This window comes from Marmota marmota, unplaced genomic scaffold (genome assembly GCF_001458135.2).
Source record: "Marmota marmota marmota unplaced genomic scaffold, marMar, whole genome shotgun sequence".
NCBI classification, from domain to species: domain Eukaryota; kingdom Metazoa; phylum Chordata; class Mammalia; order Rodentia; family Sciuridae; genus Marmota; species Marmota marmota.
The window spans coordinates 24,256,164-24,278,601 of NW_026000249.1; the positions used below are offsets into that span (position 1 = coordinate 24,256,164).

General features: G+C 31.9%; 1 protein-coding gene across 1 annotated transcript in view; it reads left to right on the top strand.

Moving 5' to 3' along the window:
* The window catches only part of Cfap47 (cilia and flagella associated protein 47), a 424,564-nt gene that overhangs the window by 77,354 nt on the left and 324,772 nt on the right, over window positions 1-22,438 (top strand). Inside the window, exons 21-25 of the mRNA XM_048796386.1 lie at window positions 1,010-1,151; window positions 3,662-3,756; window positions 8,939-9,098; window positions 13,565-13,760; window positions 16,259-16,468. Of these exons, the coding sequence (XP_048652343.1) occupies window positions 1,010-1,151; window positions 3,662-3,756; window positions 8,939-9,098; window positions 13,565-13,760; window positions 16,259-16,468 (803 nt within the window). The remainder of the gene's footprint in view (window positions 1-1,009; window positions 1,152-3,661; window positions 3,757-8,938; window positions 9,099-13,564; window positions 13,761-16,258; window positions 16,469-22,438) is intronic.

The following is a 22,438-nucleotide window of genomic DNA, read 5'->3' on the forward strand; positions in this document are numbered from 1 at the left end:
CTTTGCCCTTCCCCTTGGTCCTCTTCCTCTACTGATTTCCTTTCTATTTTCATGGAACCCCCTTCCATTCCCCCCCATTTATTTCTCTCTAGCTTCTGCATATCAGAGAAAACATTTGACACTTTATTTTCTATCTTTTTTGGAACTGGGGATTGAACCTAGGACCACTCAATCACTGAGCCACATTCCTAGCCCTATTTTGTATTTTGTTTAGACACAGGGTCTCACTGAGTTGCTTACCACCTCACTTTTGCTGAGGCTGGCTTTGAACTCATGATCCTCTTGCTTCAGCCTTCTGAGCCGCTGGAATTACAGGCATGTGCCACTGCGCCTGGCAGACTCTTTATTTCTGAGTCTGGCTTATTTCACTTAGCATGATATTCTCAGTTCTATCTGTTTACCAGTAAATGTCATAGTTTCATGTGCTAATGTGTCATTATGTGCATATCTTCTTTTCTAAATTGTCTTCAAATCTTTCACCTGTGTTTTTATTAACTAGAACATTTTTTTTTGGTTGACCTTTGAATCTTTTTAATGTATTTTGGATACAGTTTTTTTTTTGGTGTGTGTGTGTGTGTGTATGTGTGTATATGTGTGTGTGTGTGTGTGTGTGTGAGAGAGAGAGAGAGAGAGAAAACTGTGTATTTTGGCTTATAATTTTATTTCCTTAACAAATGTCTTTAACAGTACAGATGTTTTAAATTATAAAATTAATCATGGTTTCTTAAATTTCTCCCTATAGTTTTATAACTATAGGTTGTGTATTTGGATTTTTAGTTCACTTAAAATAAATAGGAATTGTTTAAATATTTATGTATTTTTTATTTTTAGAACAATTTTAACCTCACAAAAGTATTCTTATTGTTTTCAGTAAATGTGGCTTCACTATCACAAGATAATTTTAATTTGAAAACTGTTCTTATAAACTGTTGCTAAATCAATGATATCACATATTCCTCAAAAAAAGTCACAGTATAATGTTTTGTTTTTTTTTTTTTTGGGGTCTCAGGTGGCAACATATGACTTCAGCATTCAAATTTATGTTAATTCCTTTAAGGCTTCAGAACTCTACACTGAATATTTGTCAAAGAAAGATTCTGATTTGCCAAAGACCACACCACTTATCAAACCATGTTCTGTTCAAGCAACTGGTATGTAATAAGAAATAGGCAACTGATGTGGGTAAAACAAAATTTTTTACTTAAGCATCTAAAAGTTTAAAAAATCAGAGTAATATTCATTTTTCAAAAATAGACTTATGAGAAGGTAAGATTATGATATGATTTTCTTGCATGTCATTTAAGTTTTGAGTACATAGAATTAAATGTTAATTAAAACCACAGATATATTTGTAGGTAAGTGACTAATTGCTAAAATAAATTAGAAGAGAATAAAAGTAGATTTAGTACTTTATTGTGTGGGAAGATTTAAATTTATTAAGGCAAATTATAAGTTATTGAAATAAAAGGAATTGAAAATAAAATGAAAAAAAACTGACAATTTCATTTTAGAAAATGTTTTTTTATTCCAAAAGATTGGGTTTACTAGAAAAGTTGGTACATTTAAAGACAATTATTAAGTACAATCAAATTTTGAGTTAGGTTTTTGAATATTTACTTACTATTTACAAATATTCTTGAATAAAACTGAAGTATACTGCAAACACTTTCAGCAAGCTTTGGCTTTGCTTTTTATCATATGAGCTTGAATGTTTTTCCCCTGGAAAGTAAAGAAGCCTATACTTGTTTTTATAGTTCTGATACTGAGTTAAATTGTCATTAATTATAGTGAATGAGTATCATATCAGTTAATAATTATGCATGGCATTTCATTAGACAGGCCTCACTAAAATAGCATGTGCATGATAGAAATTTATTTCACTCTCATTTAAAATCCCTAATTAGAAAGTACAGAGCTGGTATGGAAACTCTAAGAAGTTAACATTTTTAAAAATCGTGTTTTAAAGTATCTTTTTAAAAAAATAAAATCAACATTGTCTGGTTTTTGCTGTCTAAATTAGGTAGGTTATCACTCATCATGAGTTCCTCATTCATTATATTGGCTTTTTCATTTTTTATGTGACTGTTTCACAAGATTGGTTTTTGCCTTTAGTTTCATTCATCTTTTCAATAGATCTTTTTATTAATTTGATGTTAAATCTAGCTATCTTTCCCCCTTGGTTTCTAGCATTGTTTTAAATGTTAGAGGTTTGAGAAATATGAATTTCTGTTTGTCCCCATTTTTAATGGTCTTTAGCAATTTTAAATTACCAAGAGTTCTTAATATTTTTGGATCATTCCTTGCCTTGCTGGTGTGTGTGTGTGTGTGTGTGTGTGTGTGTGTATAAACAGTTCCTTTTATTACTATTTTATGATTATTTCTTTGACATTCTCTTCTGTTGATTACATTGTTTGTATTTTTAGTGGATTTATTTTTCCTTTATGCCTTTTTTTTTCATGTTGAGTAGTTCCTTTTATTTCTGTTGACCTTTACCTGTTCTTTCATGCTTATTAGTGACTCTCAAAAGGCTAGCTTTGGCACCAAATACTGTATCTAGCAGTCAGGATACCAATGAACGTTTTTAATGTGAGGGAGTAGGGTGGTCTGAAGTGTTAGTTGGTGAGTCACCTGATGGCTCAGTTTCTCCAGAACATGCTTCTCTAATAATCTATTCTAGGGAGAATATAACTTCTTTGTTTAAATGAAATAAGACTTTCTAACTGGTGAAGTAACATGCCAAAACAATGCCCACTTTTTAAAGATATAAACACCCTATTTTTTTCTGTCTATCCCCTATTGCCAGTTTGTATTTACAAAGGCCATATTATATGTACTACTTTTTGTATTTCTGTCATAATGTTATCTTTTCCATAATTTCTCATGACAGATATTGTGTATGATACAATGGTGACCACGATCTACAAATTTCTGTTATCCCACAGATCCTAAGCTCCCTGCAAAATATCCATTAATTCCAGTGATGTAATAAAGCATGTGTGAGATGCATACATGTTCAGGATCATAAATTAATGCATTTTATACACTTGTTTTCCTAATTGCTTATGAGATCTTTTAGTTTCTATTAAAAATTCAAATGTCTCAGCTATACTTTTCAAAAAGTATAGGTTTTTCTAGCAGGTAACAATAACTTCTAAGACATTTCAGTATTTTTATAGCTACCCATTCCTAATTTTCTATAGAATAAGCCATTTACTCTTAGCACTTTCTTGTTTTATCTAGGAAATATTATATGATATGCCATCTATATATTGTCCTGAATTCCAGTGATTTTTTCTTCATTTCTCCTCATTTTGTCATTGATCAAACTTTACTATGGGTATCATTTTAACTGTATACTCAATATTAAGTATATTGCATACTTTAACTGTATAGCTCAATATTAAGTATATTGCATACTTTTTATCATCTCATTGATAACATTTAATGGTAATTGATTATTAAATTCATAAAGTTGAATGTTGTAAGTATGAAAAGCAGGATATTTTTGAAATATTTTTAAACATAATTTTATTTCCTAGCTAGAAATGTAATCACAGAAGCAAGCCTTATTTTCTCAATGTTTCATGTAGATAAATATACTAAGTGCCTATGAGCTTATATCTATTAATACCTTATCAGAATATTTACTTTTCTTTCAAAGTATTACAAGCACCATTGAATTTATCCAGTACTGAGTTTGTATTTCACATTCCTTTACATGAGATGGAGGCTAATAAAATGGTCAATAAAACTCAGGTATGTATAGAGAATCTATACAGTTTATAATTGTTTTATAATTATGGTTTTTTAATTATGATTTTTAGTTTACTAAATGGATTTTGAATGATTTGAAATATTCCCTATGAGCAATATTTTCCCTAATATTTATGCTATTTGGAGCAAGAATACTGGCACTTTTAAAAAGGGTATATATGTGTGTAGTGTGTGCTTGTATAATTTTTCAAAGTAATTTTCAAAGCATATAGTCACATATAAAGCTATGTATCTTATAAATACCTTATAAATAGACGAATATATTTAATAAGAATATTCAAAATATTTGAATAAAATTTAATTATTTTCTTAATAAAATGGGAGCTATGATTTAAATTAATGTGAACTATATTCCATACATATAAGAAAAATTGTCAAGTAGCAATAATAAAAGTGAAAAATTGAGGTATAAAATAATTTGTACATTGATCGACTCTTTTTGCTTACTGAATCTCTCTGCCTTTCTTCTAAAATAGGAGCCTATAAGAAAGAAGAGCATGTACATACATGTCATAGGCATTTGTATTTGAGTTACCCTTTTTTCCTAATACATTATTATTCCTATTACCATTTATGAACTTCTGTAGTGCTGAAGAGGTATACGGAGAAAATATTTAATGTTATATCTGTAAAAAATAGCAGAATTCTATATGAAATTATAGTTAGAGATCAGTATCTTTGGCAATTAAAATGTGATTTTTTAGGGCCTAAAATGTCAATAATAGGGCTGGGGTTGTAGTTCAGTGGTAGAACACTTGCCTAGCATATGTGTGGCACTGGGTTCAAGCCTCAGCACCACATAAAAATAAATAAATAAAATAAAATCATTGTGTCCATCTATAAAGAAAAATGTTTACAAAAAAAGTCAATAAGACTTTTTCTAATAGAATTTTGAGCATACAAACCACCTCTTGTATGTAGCACTAGAAAGGAAATTTTAGTGAAGTGAAATTAATTTAATTTCAGATATTGAAAATCCCTTATTACATGTGAGATTATTTCATATCATTAAAACTTTGTTCTGTAAGAAAAAAAAGATCTAGATCCCAACATCCTTCTCTTTAAGAGGCAAAGGGGTCACACTGGCCCCAGGGGGAAGAAAATGTGACTTTAATATACTACTTGTATTCCCTATGAATGATATTTGCACAGACCACACAATATATACAGAGAAAACTTAATATGTTTATGGAACAGAATTAAAATATTATCATTTATAACTTGTCATATGTGAAATGGCATGCATCAATACATATGTGAAAGTTAAGTGGATGGAAAAGTTGGGAAATCCTGGAAGGAGTAGTAAAGCTCATTTTACACAGTGAGTAATTAAAGGATAGTATCAAAAGTTGACAGGAAAAGAACTAGAGATATAAATGTATTGCTTAAAACTATTAGTTGACTAATAGAAAAATTAAAATAATATAAATATCCAAAAAATAATATAAATATCCAAAAAAATAGGAAGTGAGGACAAGACTGGATGTAGTATAAATGGACTAAATACTTGTCTTTCTTGGGGCAGTCAAGAGACAATAATCTGAAGCTGATACATCATGAAATAGCCACATGGCAGACAGAATAATGGCTCTCAAACATGATTAAATCCTACTATCCAGAATTCACAAGTACATTAGCTTACATTGCAAAAGATGCTTTGATGATGTGTTTTAAGGACGCTGAGAAGTGGACATTGTCTTGGATTATCTCGGCGATTCCATTCTAATCATTTGAGTGGTTAAAAGTACTGAACCTTTTCTGACTGTATCAGAGGGGAATGTGACAACAGAGGAAGGGTCAGAAAGATTTGCTATGTTGCAGGCTTTGAAGACAGAAGGAGGCCACCAGCCAAGGAATGCAGCTGGCCTCTAGAAACTGAAAAAGGCAATGAAAGGGACTCTTACCCAGAGTTTTCAGAAAGGAAAACAGTTCCTGCCAACACCTTGGTATAAGGAATAATAATAAAGAGAGACACAGAGACAAGGTGCAGAGGCAGGGAAGGTGACAGAGTGGCTCTTTGTCCAAGTGGCCACGTTTTTTTATACCAAATAGGTTATATTAAGCTATTAGTATCGTAACCACATTATTGTTTAGAGTATCAGTAAGGTTGCTTATTCTGAAGTTAAGAGTTCACAGTTACAAATGCAATGTTAGGATCTTTGTGCAGTTCTCAAGAAAGTCCATTGTCTGAAGTTACTGTTAGGTGGGCAGCTCCAGGAGCTTGGTGAAACATTGTAGTTATCAAGGAAGCAAGTTCCTTTATTCACAGGAGTTATGTGCCTAAGATTAAGGTCTAGCATGGGGGGCATTACCATAGCCACCTGGCATCCTATGCCTTTGCACAGAAACTTACCCAGGCACCAAGCATGCCACAGCCATGAAGTCATCAGGGACTCCAATCCCAAACATAAAACCTCTATACCTTGGATCTTACTTAAGTGATATTGTGTTGAATTTCTACCCTACAGGGATGTAATGTAATAAATTTTCTGTTCTTTAAGCCACTATGTTTGGGGCAGCATGTTATAGCAGCGATAGAAACCCAACAGAAACTATATCAACATTACATTTAGAATAAGGCTATCTAGATAAAAGCTCGAACCAGCATTGGCTAAAATCAGTTGCAGAACTGTTGATGGGAAGGCGCTGAGGTGAACAACTACTTTTAATAAGCATTTTTGAACTCTTTTTAAGGTACATTTATGTATCATTTTGATAAAAGTATGAAGAAAAACTAACACAATACTAAATATACAATGTAATAAGTGTTTATCTATGGATAACTATTAGTTCCATTCTCATAATTATAGAAAATAGAAGTTGATACTTTTATTGTTGTTTGCCATGCTATAGATAGAAATAATTAAGAGATATAACTTTTCCTCATTTTAGAATGCTATAATAAGGCATTCAAATGGCTGCTATGATTTTTGTGCCCACCTATATTAAAAATTTCTTGAAAATATGTAAATTTGCTTTGTTATGGTTAAGATATACAAATATTAGAACTAATTAGATGCTTAAATACTTGAGGCATTGGTATTAAAATGTGTTCATTTTATCTTATATGTTTTGAATCAATCATTCTTTAGGAAGAAGAATGATATTTTGTTGTAGTAACAGTTGTATGGATTATTTTGTACTTTTTAAATTTTGAAAAACTAAAATTAATTTTAAAATCTGGTTGATAGTTTTAGTTTGATGGTGCATTGCATTGAAAAGATAAGTCTACATGAAAGTCATGCCCATAACTCCCAGACTTACCAAAATGTTACAAAGACAGTACACAGTACAGAATTTGTATATACCCTTCACTCTTTTTCCCTAAAGCATTTCCCATACTAAGAAATTAATGTTAATATGATGTTATTAACTAAAGAATAGTCTGTCTGGAATTGACTACTAATGTACTTTTACTTTTCAAGAGTTTAAACCAGGATACCACATTCCATTTAGTGTCCTCTGATATGCAACAGGCTCTCAATCTTGATACATTTTTATAACCTTGAGAATTTTTAAATTTACCTAACAATTTTTTCAGAAGGTCCTTCATGTGTGTCTGATGTTTTCACTGGACTATACTGAGTTCATATTTTCCATTGGTTTGGGGGAATGTCACAAAGGTGAAATGTACTTTTTATAATTCATATGAAAGAAGTTCATGATACCAAAATGACTCATCACTAGTGATATCTTCTGGGTTTCTCCACTGTAAAGTTAGTATTTTCCCCTTTTCATACTCTGTACTATGGAAATTATGGAAGTGAGTGATCAGTTTTAGTCCATAAAGAATAGAGGGTTTTGAAAAGGAGCATTATCATACACTATTTGTTTTTTGAAAAAAAATTATTCTTTAGTTGTAGGACAAAATACCTTTATTTATTTATTTTTAATGTGGTTCTGAGGATTGAATCCAGGGCCTCGCACATGCTAGGCAAGCGCTCTACCGCTGAGCAACAACCCCAGCCCCAGCATATACTATTTGTAGTTTTTCTGTAAGAAAGAATATTCTCTCCCCCTTTTATTTAATTAATTACTAAGCATATCGGTATGAGTTCACCTATAGCATTTACTTTATACTTTTAGTTATACTCCAATATGATGTCATTTATTTTGTTGCTAAAAAAATTTCCAGCTTTGGCCATTAGGTGTTCTTTTAGGTCAGCCCTTTGACATGCTCCCATCATCGTTATTTTTAAGCATTTTCTTAATTACTGTCACTACCAGATGTTCCAGGCTCATCTTTTACTTCAGTTCTACAAACAACATTTTCTCCAAGACACCCTAGAACCTTTCGTGGTAGAATGATATTTAGAAACCAACATCTGGTTATTGAATGTGCTGGTTGCTTCTGATCTGTGACAGATAATAGGCTTTTTAAGCAAATAAAGCCAGGAAAAATTTGTATGTGTACTATCTCATTTTCAAGCACACATGCGTGTGCATACATACAAACTCAATACAATGACAGATCAATTTAATTATAAAATATGTAGTTATTTGGCTCTGACACTTTTCACTTATAAAAGTTTATTGAATATCTACTCACATTTCATATGAATTAATCGTTTACCTTTTTATCACTGAATTTTTTTAAATTTGTGAATATATTACAGTTTACTTATCTATTCATTAATTGAAGGAAATCTGGTTCTATTTTTTTCTTCCAGTGTTTGGTGATTATGCACAAAGTTATTGTGAACATTCACATAGCTTTTTGTATACACATAATTTTTCAAGTCACTTATGTAAATATTTATACTTGGGGTTAAAGGATTTTTATGGTAGTTGTGTGGTTAACATCACAAGAAAGGGCCCAGCTGTCTTCCAAACTGGCAGTACCATTTTACATTCTCACAATCAGTAAATGAGGATTTTTTATTAATTTTATTGTTGCTAGCTAGAATAGTTGGTTTTTACCTTTTCAGTTTATTTTGTTTCAGTCTGTATCTTTTGTGTTCTTTTCATAGTTGTTAAAATACACTCTGAACTAATTTTCATACTCTTTGTTTGCCTAACATCACTGAAAACACTTTATCTATGATTAGAATTTTTAATCATTTTACTTTGTGCATAGTCCCATCATTTGATATCATAATAGAACTAAATTTTATAATGCATATTATTATTTTTGTCCAAAAACTTTTTGTGTATGTGTGAGCAGGATCTTCTCTTACATAATATCTCAAAACAAGATGTACAATGGACTTTGGATTTTAGTGATAATGATAAACCTTTCAAAAATGGCACATTTGAGTTTAGTATACTGACTGGTCATCTGCAACCAGATGAAAAGTGTAATGTTACCATAACTTTCTGTCCAAGTAAGTACTTTTCTCCTATATTTTTGATACAATTTCAATTTATTATTCATATGTTAAGTATTTAATACAGTTGCAAAAAGTTTAGATTATCTATTTTGTATGTTCTTTGTTATTTGAATAACCAATACTAATGTAATTTTATCTCATTTTTGTCTTTTAAGATACTTAATTGACAAAAATTATATACATTCAAGGTATACAACAAAATGATTTGATATATATTGTACAGTTATTACCACAGATTGACTGACACTGCCACCATTACCCATGCTGTATATTAAATCCCCCAAATCTGTTAATTTTATAATTGAAAGTTTAAACCCTTTGATTATTATCTTCTCATTTTCTCTACCTGCAAGCCCCTGATGAGTATCATCTTCTCCTCTGCTTCTTTGAATATGACTTTCTAGATTCTGTATGACCAAAATCATAAAATATTTCACCTAAAACAATGTCCTCTAGATTCAAGCAAACCTGCAAATGCTGTAATTTCATTCCTCTTTAGGACAGAGTAATAGTTCATTGTGTATATATGCCACATTTTCTTTATATGTTCATCTATTGAAGCACATCTAAGTTGCTTCCACAGTTTAGCTATTGTGAATTGAGCTGCTATAAACATTGTGGCTGCATCACTGTAGTATGCTGATTTTAAGTCCTTTGTATTTAAACTGAGGAATGGGATAGCTAGGTCAAATGGTGGATCCATTCCAAGTTTTCTGAGGAATCTCCATACTAAACCCTTCAATTATGCAGTTTGGTATATGAGGAGCTATAGGTTTGCCATATTTGGTCTTTCTTTTGTTGAATACATTCCTTTTTTGGAAGGGGGCAGTACTGGGGCTTGAACCTGGGGATGCTTTGCCTGAGCTGCATCCTGCCTTTTGAAACAGGGCCTTACTAAATTGCTTGGAGCCTTACTAAGTTCCTGAGGCTAGCCTTGAACTTGTGATCCTGCTGTCTCAACCTTCTGAGTCACTGGAATTACAAGCATGTGTCACCATGCCCAGTGATACATCCCTTTAATACCTAATTTTTTTTTTAAAATCAGTCAATGTTAAATTTTGTCAAATGCTGTTTCTGAAATCATTGAGATGATTCCATATTTTTATCATTGTGTTAACATGATGTATCACATATTTTTATTTTTATATGTTGAAATATTGCTTTCATCACAAGGAAAAATCCTGTTCGGTCATGATGTATGATCCTTTCAATGTGCTGTTGCATTCAGTTTGCTAGTGTTTTGCTGAAGACTTTTGTATCTGTTTATCAGGCAGATTCACCTGTAGTTTTCTTTACTTGTTTACTTGTGGTTTCTTTGACTGACCTTGGAATCAGAGCAATGCTTGTCTCATAAAATGCATTTGAAAGTATTCCCTTGTCTTCAATTATTTTAGATGATCTTGAGAAGGATTGGTGTGTTCTTTAAATATTTGGTAGAATTTAGCAGTGAATCTATTAGGTTCTGGGCTTTTCTTTAGTGGAAAATTTATTTATTGACTCAATCTCCTTATTTATTTTTGGTCTGTTCAGATTTTCTATTTCTGCATGATTCAGTCTTGATAGGCCTGGTTTCTAGGAATTGATTCATTTCTTCTAGGTTTTTCAATTTATTGACAATAATTGTTCATAGTAAGATCTGATGACTCTTTGTACTTCCGTAGTATTAATGTACTATCTCCTCTTTCATTTCTGATTTACTTATTTGAATCTTCTCTTTTTTAATTAGTCTAGTTAAATTACATAGTCTAGATTAGTCTTTCAATTTTGTGCATCGTATTAAAAAAACCCAACTCTTAGATTCATTTATCTCTTATATTGTTTTCCTTCTTTGTTTCATTTATTTTTGCTCTGAAACATTAGTTCTTTCCATTTTCTAATTTTGGGCTTAGATTTTTCTTCTTTATCTAGTTCCTTGAATTGTAACAGTAGATTGTTAACTTGAGATACTTATTATTTCTTGGCATATTTATTGATATAAACTTCATTCTTAGAACTGATTTTGCTCTGTTACTTAAGTTTTCATATATTCTATTTCCATTCTAATTCATCTCAAGATTTCTTTTTAACCCCCCCCCCTTTTTTCCATCTTGGACCCATTGGTTGTTTTGAAGCATGTGATTTAATTTCTACATATTAGGACTTTTCAAAATTCTTCCTTTTGTTGACTTTTAGTTTTATACCATTTTAGTTGAAAAGGACATTTGAGATGATTTCAATCTATCTAAATTTGTTAAGACTTATTTTGTGGTCTAACATATATTCTGAAGAATGTTCCATGTATACTTGAAAAGGACATGTATTTTTATTATTTGATGAAATATTCCACATAGGCTATTAGGTCCATTTAGTCTAAAGTTTAGTTCTAGTCCAGTATTTCCTTATTGATCTTCTGTCTGGATGATCATTGCATTCTGAAAATGACATATTGAAGTCAAGTTTCTCCACACTATTATTACATTGCAATCTGTCTCTCTCTTCACATATATTACTATTTGCTTATACATTTAGGTGCTCTGATATTGGGTGTTTGCATATTTTTAGTTATTATATCTTATTGATGAATTCATCCCACTACTAATGTAGTGATTTTATCTTATTTTAGAGTTTTTGACTTGGTGTATAATTTGTCTATTATGAGTATAGCCATCTCTGCTCTCTTTTGGTTCCATTTAGGTGAAATTTTTTTGTCGTTGTTCTTTTACTGTCATTCTGTGTGTATACCCTTAAAGGTGAAGTGAGTCTCTTATAGGAAATTTTATATCCATTCAGCCATTGTCTTTTCATTAGAAAATGAAATCCATAATAATTTCAATGTAGCCTTGTCAAAATCCAGAATTCAGTAAATCTCAAAGCTTTGCCCAACTCTGAAATTTATTAACTTGATTTTTCCTCTCTTCAAAATAATTAAACAACATTAATTATGTTGAACATTTTTTTATCTCACAAAAATAGCAGGGTGATCAGTAGAGAAGTAGGGGAGAAGGAGGGAGGAAGAAAGGAAAAGAGGAAGAACTGGGTAATAAAATCGACCACATTATGCTATGTGCATGTGTGAATATACCACAGTGAATCCCATTATATGTATAATTATAATGTACTTATAAAAATATAGACATAAATAAATAGAAGGAAGTCCAAAAGATTAGAAGAAGGGGATCAAGGTAGCACAGGCATGGAGGGAAGTGGAAGTAGTGAGGAATGAATTGGAACAAATTAAATTATGTGCATATATGAGTATTTAACAATGAACCCACTAATATGTATAATTATAAAGCACTAATGGAAATATTTTTAAAAAATTTTCAACATTAAATTCATTACAGTAAATCAACTTTTCCCTACAGAGTTGTAATATTTAAATACATATAGTCCAATATAACTCATTTTATTTTCTGAAGATACAAATACAGCCTTTTACTTTTCTCAGTGTTTCTAATACTCATTTGTCACCATTAGTATGAAACCCATTATTTTCTTATTCATCTTCCCCTTGTATCTCCAGACACCACTGTTTTTCTGAGGATCATAGACTGATCAAATAATGGTCTTATTTGATTAAGTAAAGTCATCCAGTATACAGAGAAATAGTGAGTCTGATGATTTCAGTGACTTCATTGCTTCTGTTTCTGGCAAACAATTTCACTTTTGAACATGGTCCTGCATCATCCATTTTATTCTCATCCTTTGCTCTGGCAATACGCTTAATGGCCCCAATCCTGCAAGGCCACACTGGCAACCCATTTTTAGGTTGTAATAAGCTTGAATTCTCAATCACCAGATAACTTTTTTTCTCTCTTTGAGACACTATCATCATAGGAAATTCAGGTGTGAAAGGACCTTGACCACTTTCTGTGATAGAACCTATCCTCAGGAACTAACCTGCATTTTCCTATCTTGAGCCAGGTTCTCAAATGCAAACTGCCTCTCCTTCAATTAAATTGCCACAGGGGAGTTTCTTGTCTTTCCCTAATAGGGGAAATTCGCCAATCTACTATGGCAGCATCTCCCTATCTTAAAACTCTGAGAGAAGGCACATTCTTTTGTTCTCAGCACATCCTGTTCTCAGTAGTGCCTTAGGTTCCTATGGCAGTCTGACCTCATCTTCATCCTGCATATTGTAAAGGGATGGGTAGTTTTAATAAAGTGAGAAAACAATTTTAAAAGGAAGTCCTGTTGCAGTGCTTCCTCGAGGTACATTTATTTCCCCCAAAATAGAGAAAAGTTACTTTAAGGAGAGTCCTCCATTTCTAGACAAGGTACACTTTAAAATATTTTTCTTTCAAAAATACGTCATTAGGCATTAAATTCTTCAGCAGGCAAAATCTAGTTTCTGGGCAATCTGGTCGGCTTCATTGAGCTATACATCATAGTATGTTTTAATGTTTAGTAAGTTTTAGCAATATTTAATTTTTTTTGCTTGTGACCAAATCTAATGCAATTTAATTTTTTTTTAAAATTAGGTGAGCGTATAAAATACACAGTTAATATTCCTATGTATTTAAATGACAATCCAGTTTGCTACAGAGTATTATGTCTGACTGGAGAGATACAATCACCAAAATTATTGTTTGATCCACCATTTATATTTTTTACTCCTGTTCCTTTGGATGTAACAACTGGGATGGATATCAACATTTTACCCCAGAACTATTTCAGGTAAATTCTTAATGTGAATTTATCAGATCTTTATGTGCTATTTTATTTGCATCTGTTATATAAGAGATATATGTAATGTTTCACTTGTTTTTATAGTTGAAAAGAAGTATTAAAATATTTGTGTATTAATATTTAAAAATACAAAATAATCCTTTATAGCTATCTATAACACTCATTATATTTTCTTGTAAAAATTTTTGATGTCTCTTTATGGAATAAGAAGCTTGAAGTTCCAGCAAGTTAGTTTTATGTTCCTTTGTGACAAATTACTACAAACTTGGTGCCTTCAAAAAAAATATCTGAGGGGCTGGGATTATGGCTCAGTGGCAGAGAATTTACCTCACACATGTGAGGCACTGGGTTTGATCGTCAGCACCACATAAAAATAAATAAACAAAATAAAGATTTTTTAAAAAACCAAACACCTGATATCTCACACAACATGAATTTATTATCTTCCACTTTCTGTGAGTTTAGGAGTCCAGGTTGGCTTAGCTGACTTCTCTATTCAATGTTTTAATCAGCAGAAATCAAGCTGTTGGCCAAAGCATCAGTGTCATCTAGTCTTGCTCTGATCTATCAGGTTGTTGGCAGAATTAATTTCCTTGTACTTTTAAGACTAGTGTGCCATTTTTTAACTGGAAACACTCAGCTCTCCAATTTCAACCTAAAGTTCTAGCCATGTGGCCATTACTCACAGCATACTAGCTAACTCATCCAAGGACAAAAGTCTAACATCTATCAGACTTCTTTGTTTCTGACCTGCAAACCTTTTAAGATTGTACCTGATTAAGTCAGATTTACTAAAAGTCAATCATTAGGAACCTTAATTACACCTGGAAATTTCCTTTGCCATTGCCATATAATATTACCTACTCTCAGAAGTGATATCCTATCGTATTTAAAGGTCACATACCCATTCAAGGGGTACAATTTACACAAAGTTTGTACACCAAGGTGAAGGCCTCTTGGGGATTATCTCAGATTTCTGCCTGTCACATTTAGACAGTATGGTACAATTCAGTCTGTTGGATTTACAAAAAGGTCAAATTTCCAATATAGCTGACACTATAAGTTACACTCAGCAGAAATAACCAGCATGAGGTTTAGATCCCTAAGCAATCCAGGTATTGGAATTATCTGAAATTCCAATATTCCAATTATTAATTGGTTTGAAAACTAATCCAACAAAGCTTTTAGAAATTTTAAAAAGGTTTGCAGGATAAAATTTTAAGGGCATCTTCTAATACTAAGAGTGTACATAGCTAACAAAACAGTACAGAAACAAACTAATGAACAATACCTCAGTTAACTTTAAAAATGAAAGGGAGAAAAAAGAATAATAAAAACAGCAGGAGAAAATTAAACCAAAAATTATAGAACATCTCTAAATAGAGAAACTATAATAAAATGTAAATGAACTACTCTGAGTAAAGGGTAATGTTCAAGTATATTAGAAAAATACCCAACTGCTTATTAAAAGAGGTGTAGATGAAGCAGAGGGACAAAGGAAAAAACATAAAGCCAGAATTTCTCACCCTCAGAACCGTTGACATTTAAGGGAGGATAATTCTTTTTTTAATTTTATGGAACCCTATCCTGTGCATTATAGAATGCTTAGCAATATGTTTAGTCTCTTCTCAATAGCATCTTTCCCACATTGTGGCAAAAAAAAATCTCAACCCATTGCTTTGTGTCCCCAAGGGGAGTAAAACCACCCTCAGTTGAGAAACACTATAGGGAAATGAGGGAAAAAATATAAGGTCATAACCAAAATACATCTGGGAAGCAGTATTAATTTCACATGCAAAGAACTTTAATAAGCACATTTTTAATATAATCAAAGTCACTAATGAATTATAAAAGTTACAGTTCACATAGAAGCAATCAGAATTCTAAAATTGTATGCATAATTAAAATAGTCTTAAAATAAATAAACCCTGAGTTTAAATAACAGTGAAAGTTAAATAGACCTTAATCATTGTAGGATATTCCAAACCATATCTCAAATATTGATGGGTCTAGAAGGCAAAATATTTGAACAAGATACTTAACAAGCTTCATTATTTTACCATGTATAAAGTACTAAACTTTACAACTAGATAGTATACATTTTTCTACGTCAAACATGGACAATTTTAAAAATTGACAGGGTATGATTCTATAGTTATAGGGTAAGCCTCAAAAATTTTAGACTTAACGTTTTGTAGGCTATGTTCTCTGATACTAAGTATAATAAATTAAAAGCAAATGAAGATTAAGATCCCCCATAAGTAAGGAAATGTTAAAACAAACTTCTATAGGGAGTCAATGAAAAAACTGTATTGAATTATACAAATATATAACAATCAAAATGCTACATATCAGTAAAGTATATAATATAAATATTTGTCATTTCAATTTTTGGGATGATTTAAAAAACAAAGCAATACATATTTAAGTCTAATTCCTCGCTGGTATTTTGAGCTAATTTTTTTTTTCTTTTTCATTTTAAACAGAAGTTCAACTCTAAATTTCCAGATTCCTTCAGCAAGGCTTCTTGACAATGATGAGATTCACCCTCTTTCTGTGATGTTTCCAAAAGGCAGAATCATCACAGGATCCAACAATGGAATTAATAATGAGCTGTTTTGCCACCTCAGTTTCAAATCATCTAAACCAGTGTCATTTTTCACCAACCTTCTTTTCTATGATGATAGAGATAACTGGTAAGATATTTAAATGTAGATACTTTTATACTTAACAGTGAAGAATAATAGTTTTATATTCTATATCATTATAAAATGTTAGAAGGGGGCAATTTAATATAATGGCTTTGAGCATAAAGTGTTTTTTTTTTTTTTTTTTTTTTTAAGTTCCACATACACATTTGGTCTCATAAGAAACAGCAGAGTACTGGTTTACTGGCATTTATTCTGGAGTTAGGCTGCCTAGGGTCAAATTCTGGATTTGTTAACCTTACTTCTGGACTACTTAGTGTCCTCTTCTGTAAAATGGGATGGTGATATGGATAACTCTATTGTAAGTAGTAAAATAGTGCACGAGGTATGGCAGATAAAGTAGCCTCTTGTTTTGATGGTGTTTTTGGTGATTTGGTTTGATGGATACTCTTAAAACAGGCTCAGAGATGATGCGGAAGGGTAATAGTAGAATCATATAGAAATTTTTATTATGGGCATATTCTTTTGTGATTAGCACTATCATATGTCATATATAGACTTTCTAAAGAATAAGAAAAGATGTTCTCTTTTCTTTCCATCCTGCTCTTTTCTGTGTTTTTGTCTTTTTCTCCCCCACCCTGTACACAAAATTAAAATTCCATGTTTGACAAATAGTAATGATAGTTATTAAGGTCTACTCAATAAGGGCAGGAATATTATTCATTTATTTTTATTGATATATAAATTTACTAGTCAAAAACTCATAAATTGTCTCCATGGTAATAGCATAAATCAAAGGAATATTTATGCATTCGTTAAAAAAATGTTACAACTTCTACCAGCAACGCTTTAGATGTCTTATTTAAAAATAAATTTATTATGTATGGGTACACATAAAATATCACAAAACTCAAATATTTTAAATTAATAGTTTGCGAAGGACATCAAATAAATATAATACACTGAAATTCAGTAACAAAACAGCTGTTAAAGTGCTGTTAAAATAATATTTCAAATTGAAAATATGCATTTCTTGTAAAAATTAAATATTTTATTATTTTCTATAGTACTCAAAGCACGTTTATTAAACAAAATATGTATTATTTTATAAGTTTATGGATTTATGTAAAGTTTTGTGCCTATTTGTAAAATATCTTTAAGTGCTGGTAGAAATAGTTTTTGAGTGAGCCAAGACATAAATGCAGTGATAAAATATAATTCCTCTCATTGCTGCTTTGAAAATCAAGCTCTGTGCTAGGTCAACTTATTCTTTTTTTTTTTTCCTCACAAATTCAGCCTTTTTCATCTTGACTTTCCTTCTCTTTCCTTTTTTTTTGTGGTGCTGAGGATTGAACCCAGGGCCATGTGTATGCAAGGAAAGCACTCTACCAACTGAGTTATATATCCCCAGCCCTTCTTTTAATTTTATTAATTAGCAACCGGACATTCTGGATAAATATCGAGACGTTTATTCACTTATTCATTCAACAAACATACACTGAATGTCTTTCATGTACCACACACTGTTCAAAGCACTGGAGACTATATCAAGGATCAGAACATGATCTCTGGTTATGGAGCTTAGAGTCTAGAGAGGGAAACAAATGATAAACAATGAACACATGAAAGCACAATACAATATAAATTTTCTAGTATGTGGTAATTAATAGAATCTATAGGAGAAAGAAAAAAGCTTGTGTTCCTGCTCCTGGTGTATCTTATTCCCTTTATTTATGAAAAAGATTCTTATCAAGTTGATTTTTTTTCTTACTTTTTTATTTATCCATTTGATCTTTACTGAATGATAAGTATATACCTAGTTTTGGTTCTTTTTTAAAAATATCTTTTTAGTTATAGATTGAGAGAACATTTTTATTTGATTTATTTATTTTTATGTGGTGCTAAGGATTGAACCCAGTGCTTCATGCATGACAGGCAAGTGCTCTGCCACTGAGCCACAACCCCAGCCCCTATATACCTAGTTTTCTTTTGACACTAAGGTAACAATAAACTCCTGTCCTCATAGAACTTCATTTGTAATGAAAGATACAAAAATTGATAAATAATGTCATAATTTCTCAAAGAAAAGAAATCATTTTAATGAGAAAAAGAGTTTTTGTTTCATTTTGTTTTGAATAGCGGGTCTCACTATGTTATCCAGGCTGGTCTCAAACTCCTGGACTCAAGTAGTCCTTCTGCCTAAGCCTCCTGAGTAGTTGAGAGGCTACAAACCTGCACCACCGTACCCAACTTAATGATAAAGAGGAAGGGATAACTCAATGCATTAAATAGAGGAAGCATACCAGGAGGTGTATTAATTTCAGTAGATGGTTATTGTGAGAACTGAATGAGAACATGCTTATAAAGTGTTTAGAAAAATCTAAACACTTAAGCAATAACTGAGTAATGTTTTTAGAATCAGCATTAATTTTAGAATTAGTATTGTGGTTTTCCAGAATGATCTCAGTAGCTACTATAGATATATGGCCATTCTTCTATTAAGTAAGTAATTGAGTCTATTCTGAGGCAAAATATTATCTTCCTAAGACAGAGAGATTTGCACAGGCAGGGAAGAAGGGGCAGGGGCAGGAATTCATTTGTCATGGGGATGAAGATTTCTTTGGATAATCTCCAAATCATTTATATTGCATTTCAGAATTGTTGTTTATTCTTGGCTTTGAAAATATCTCTGTTCTTGGAATCCACACAGAGTTCAGATGACTTTAAGCAGTGCCAGAATGTTGAAATTCCCTATTTTGCATCATGGTCTCCACTTTATGCTGAGAGGAAGCATTATATCTGGTAGAAATGTGTCATTATCAGAATGAAGTAGTGCCACTTGCACTTGCTTAATAAATTCATAGCCTGACTGCCAGTTTAGCTAGACCTTGACAAGAATGAAAGTTAAGTTTTAAATGATTAATTTCATAGGAATCCTAAAAATACCAAAGGAAACTTAATATTTCCCATTATTAACCTCCAACCTAGGGTGTTTTATAGAATCAAGAGTTGATTCCAAATACACATTTCAGGTAACTAAAAGTTTAACTTGAGTTAGAATTCCTCATGGAACAAATAGCAAACACATATTGAGGGTTCATAATTAAAAATGAAGAATGAATTCTGAGGTGTTCTAAGCACCATTTTTTATAGTGTGAATCTTTTTTAAGTTTATTTTTTTATCCTAATTAGTTATACATGATAGCAGAATGCATTTTGATTCATTAGATGCAAATGGAGCACAACTTTTCACTTCTCTGGTTTTACACGATATAGAGGCACACCACATGTGCAGTCATACATGTACCTAGGGTAATGATGTTCATCTTATTCCACCATCTTTCCTACCCCCATGCCTTCTCCCTCCCCTTTGCCTAATCAGAGTTCTTCCATTCTCCCCATGCCTACCCCCCATTATGGGTCAGCATCCACTTATCTGAGAGAACATTAAGCCTTTGTTTTGGGGGGGATTGGCTTACTTTGCTTAGCATGATATTCTCCAACTACATCCATTTACCTGCAAATGTCATAATTTTATTCTCTTTTAATGCTAACTAATATTCCATTGTGTATATGAACCACAGTTTCTTTATCTATTCATCTACTGAAGGGGGAATCAAGTTTGCTTTCATAGTTTAGCAATTGTGAATTGTGCTGCTGTAAATATTGAAGTGACTGTGATACTGTAGTATGCTGTTTTTAAATCTTTAGTGTAGAGACCAAGGAATGGGATAGCTGGGTCAAATGGTGGTTCCATTCTAAGTATTCTAAGGAATCTCCATACTGCTTTTCAGATTGGTTGTACCAATTTTCAGTCCCACCAGCAATATGTGAGTGTGTCTTTTCCCCCATATCCTTGCCAACACTTACTCTTGCTGTTTTTAACTTCTATTCTGACTGGTGTGAGATGAAATCTTAGAGTAGTTTTGATTTTCATTTCTCTAATTACTAGAGATGGTGAACATGTTTTTATATATTTGTTGATTGATTGTACTTCTTCTTCTGAGAAGTGTCTATTCAGCTCCTTGACCTATTTATTGATTGGGTTGTTTGTTTTTTTGATGTTAAGTTTTTTGAGTTCTTTATATACACTGGAGTTTAGTGTGCTGACATGTGAGTGTGGCAAAACTTTGCTCTCAAAATGTAGGCTCTCTCTTCACCTCATTGATTGTTTCTTTTGCTGAGAAGCTTTTTAGTTTGAATCCATCCCATTTATTGATTCTTGTTTTTATTTCTTGTGCTTTGAGTCTTGTAAGGAAGATGGGGCCTAATTTGACATGATTTATTTGGGCCTACTTTTTCTTCTATTAGGTGTGGGGTCTCTGGTCTAATTCCCAGGTCCTTGATCCACTTTGGGTTGAATTTTTTTTCATGGTGATGGAGAGGGGTTTAATTTCATTTTGCTGCAAATGGATTTCCAGTTTTCTTCAACCATTTGTTGAGGAGGCTAACAAATGCATTGTTCTTCAATGTATGTTTTTGGCACCTTTATGTAGTATGAGATAACTATGTTTATGTGGGTTTTTCTCTGTGTCTTCTATTATCTACCTTTGGTCTACAAGTCTATTTTGGTGCCAGGACCATGCAATTTTTGTTACTATAGCTTTGTGGTATAGTTTAAGGTCTGGTATTGTGATTCCTCCTATTTCACTCCTTTTGCTAAGGATTTCTTTGGCTATTTGGGTCTCTTATTTTTCCAAATGAATTTCATGGATAGCAGAAGACATCATTGAGGAGATAAAAAGAATTCTTAGAGGTAAATAAGAACTCTGATACAACATATCAAAATCTCTGGGACACTAGGAAGGCAATACTAGGAGAAAAGTTCAATGCATTAAGCTCATTCATTAAAAGAAGAAAAAGTCAACAAATAAACGACCTGACATTTCTCAAAGCCTAGAAAAAGAAGAATAAACCAACACCAAAAGAAGCAGAAGACAGGAAATAACTAAAATTAGGGCTGAAATCAATGAAATAGAAACAAAAGAAACAATTCAAAAAATTGACAAAACAAAAAACTGGTTCTTTGAAAAAATAAATAAATTTGACAAACCCTTAGCTATCCTAATGAAACGAAGGAGAAAGAAAACTCAAGTCACTAAAATTTATGATGAAAAAGGAAATATCATGTCAAACACTATTGAAATACAGAAGATAATTGGAAACTATTTTGAAAATTTATACTCCAGTAAAATAGAAAACCTCAAAGACACTAACAAATTTCTAGAGGCATATGACCTACCCAAACTGAACCAGGAGGACATATACAACTTAAACAGATCAATTTCAAGGAAGGAAATAAAAGATGCTATCAAAAGCTTACCAACAAAGAAAAGCCCAGGACTAGATGGAGTCTACAAAACCTACAAAGAAGAATTAATACTAATACTCCTCGAATTATTCCATAAGATAGAAAAGCAGGAAACCCTTTCAAACTCATTCTAAGAGATTAATATCACCCTGAGACTAAAACCAGAGACACATCAAAGAAGACCAATATTTCTGATGAACACAGATGCAAAAATTCTCAATAAAATTTTGGCAAATCACATATAAAAACATATTGAAAAATTAGTGCACCATGATCAAGTTGGGGTTCATTCCAGGGATACAAGGTTGGTTAACATATAGAAATCAACGTAATCCTTCACACCAGTAGAATTAAAGATAAGAATCATATGATTGTATCAATTGATGCATATATTCCTACTATCCCTAGGTTTTTCTAATGTTTTGAACATGAAAGGGTGCTGTATTTAAATGACAAAATAAAATACAGCACCCTTTCATGTTCAAAACATTAGAAAAACCTAGGGATAGTAGGAATATACCTCAACATTGTAAAAGCTATCTATGCTAAACCCAAGGCCAACATCATTCTAAATGGAGAAAATTGGAAGCATTCACTCTAAAAACAGGAACAAGACACAGATGCCCTCTTTTACTACTTCTATCCAACATAATCTTTGAAAGTCTATCCATAGCAATTAGACAAATGAAAGAAATTAAATGGGTACA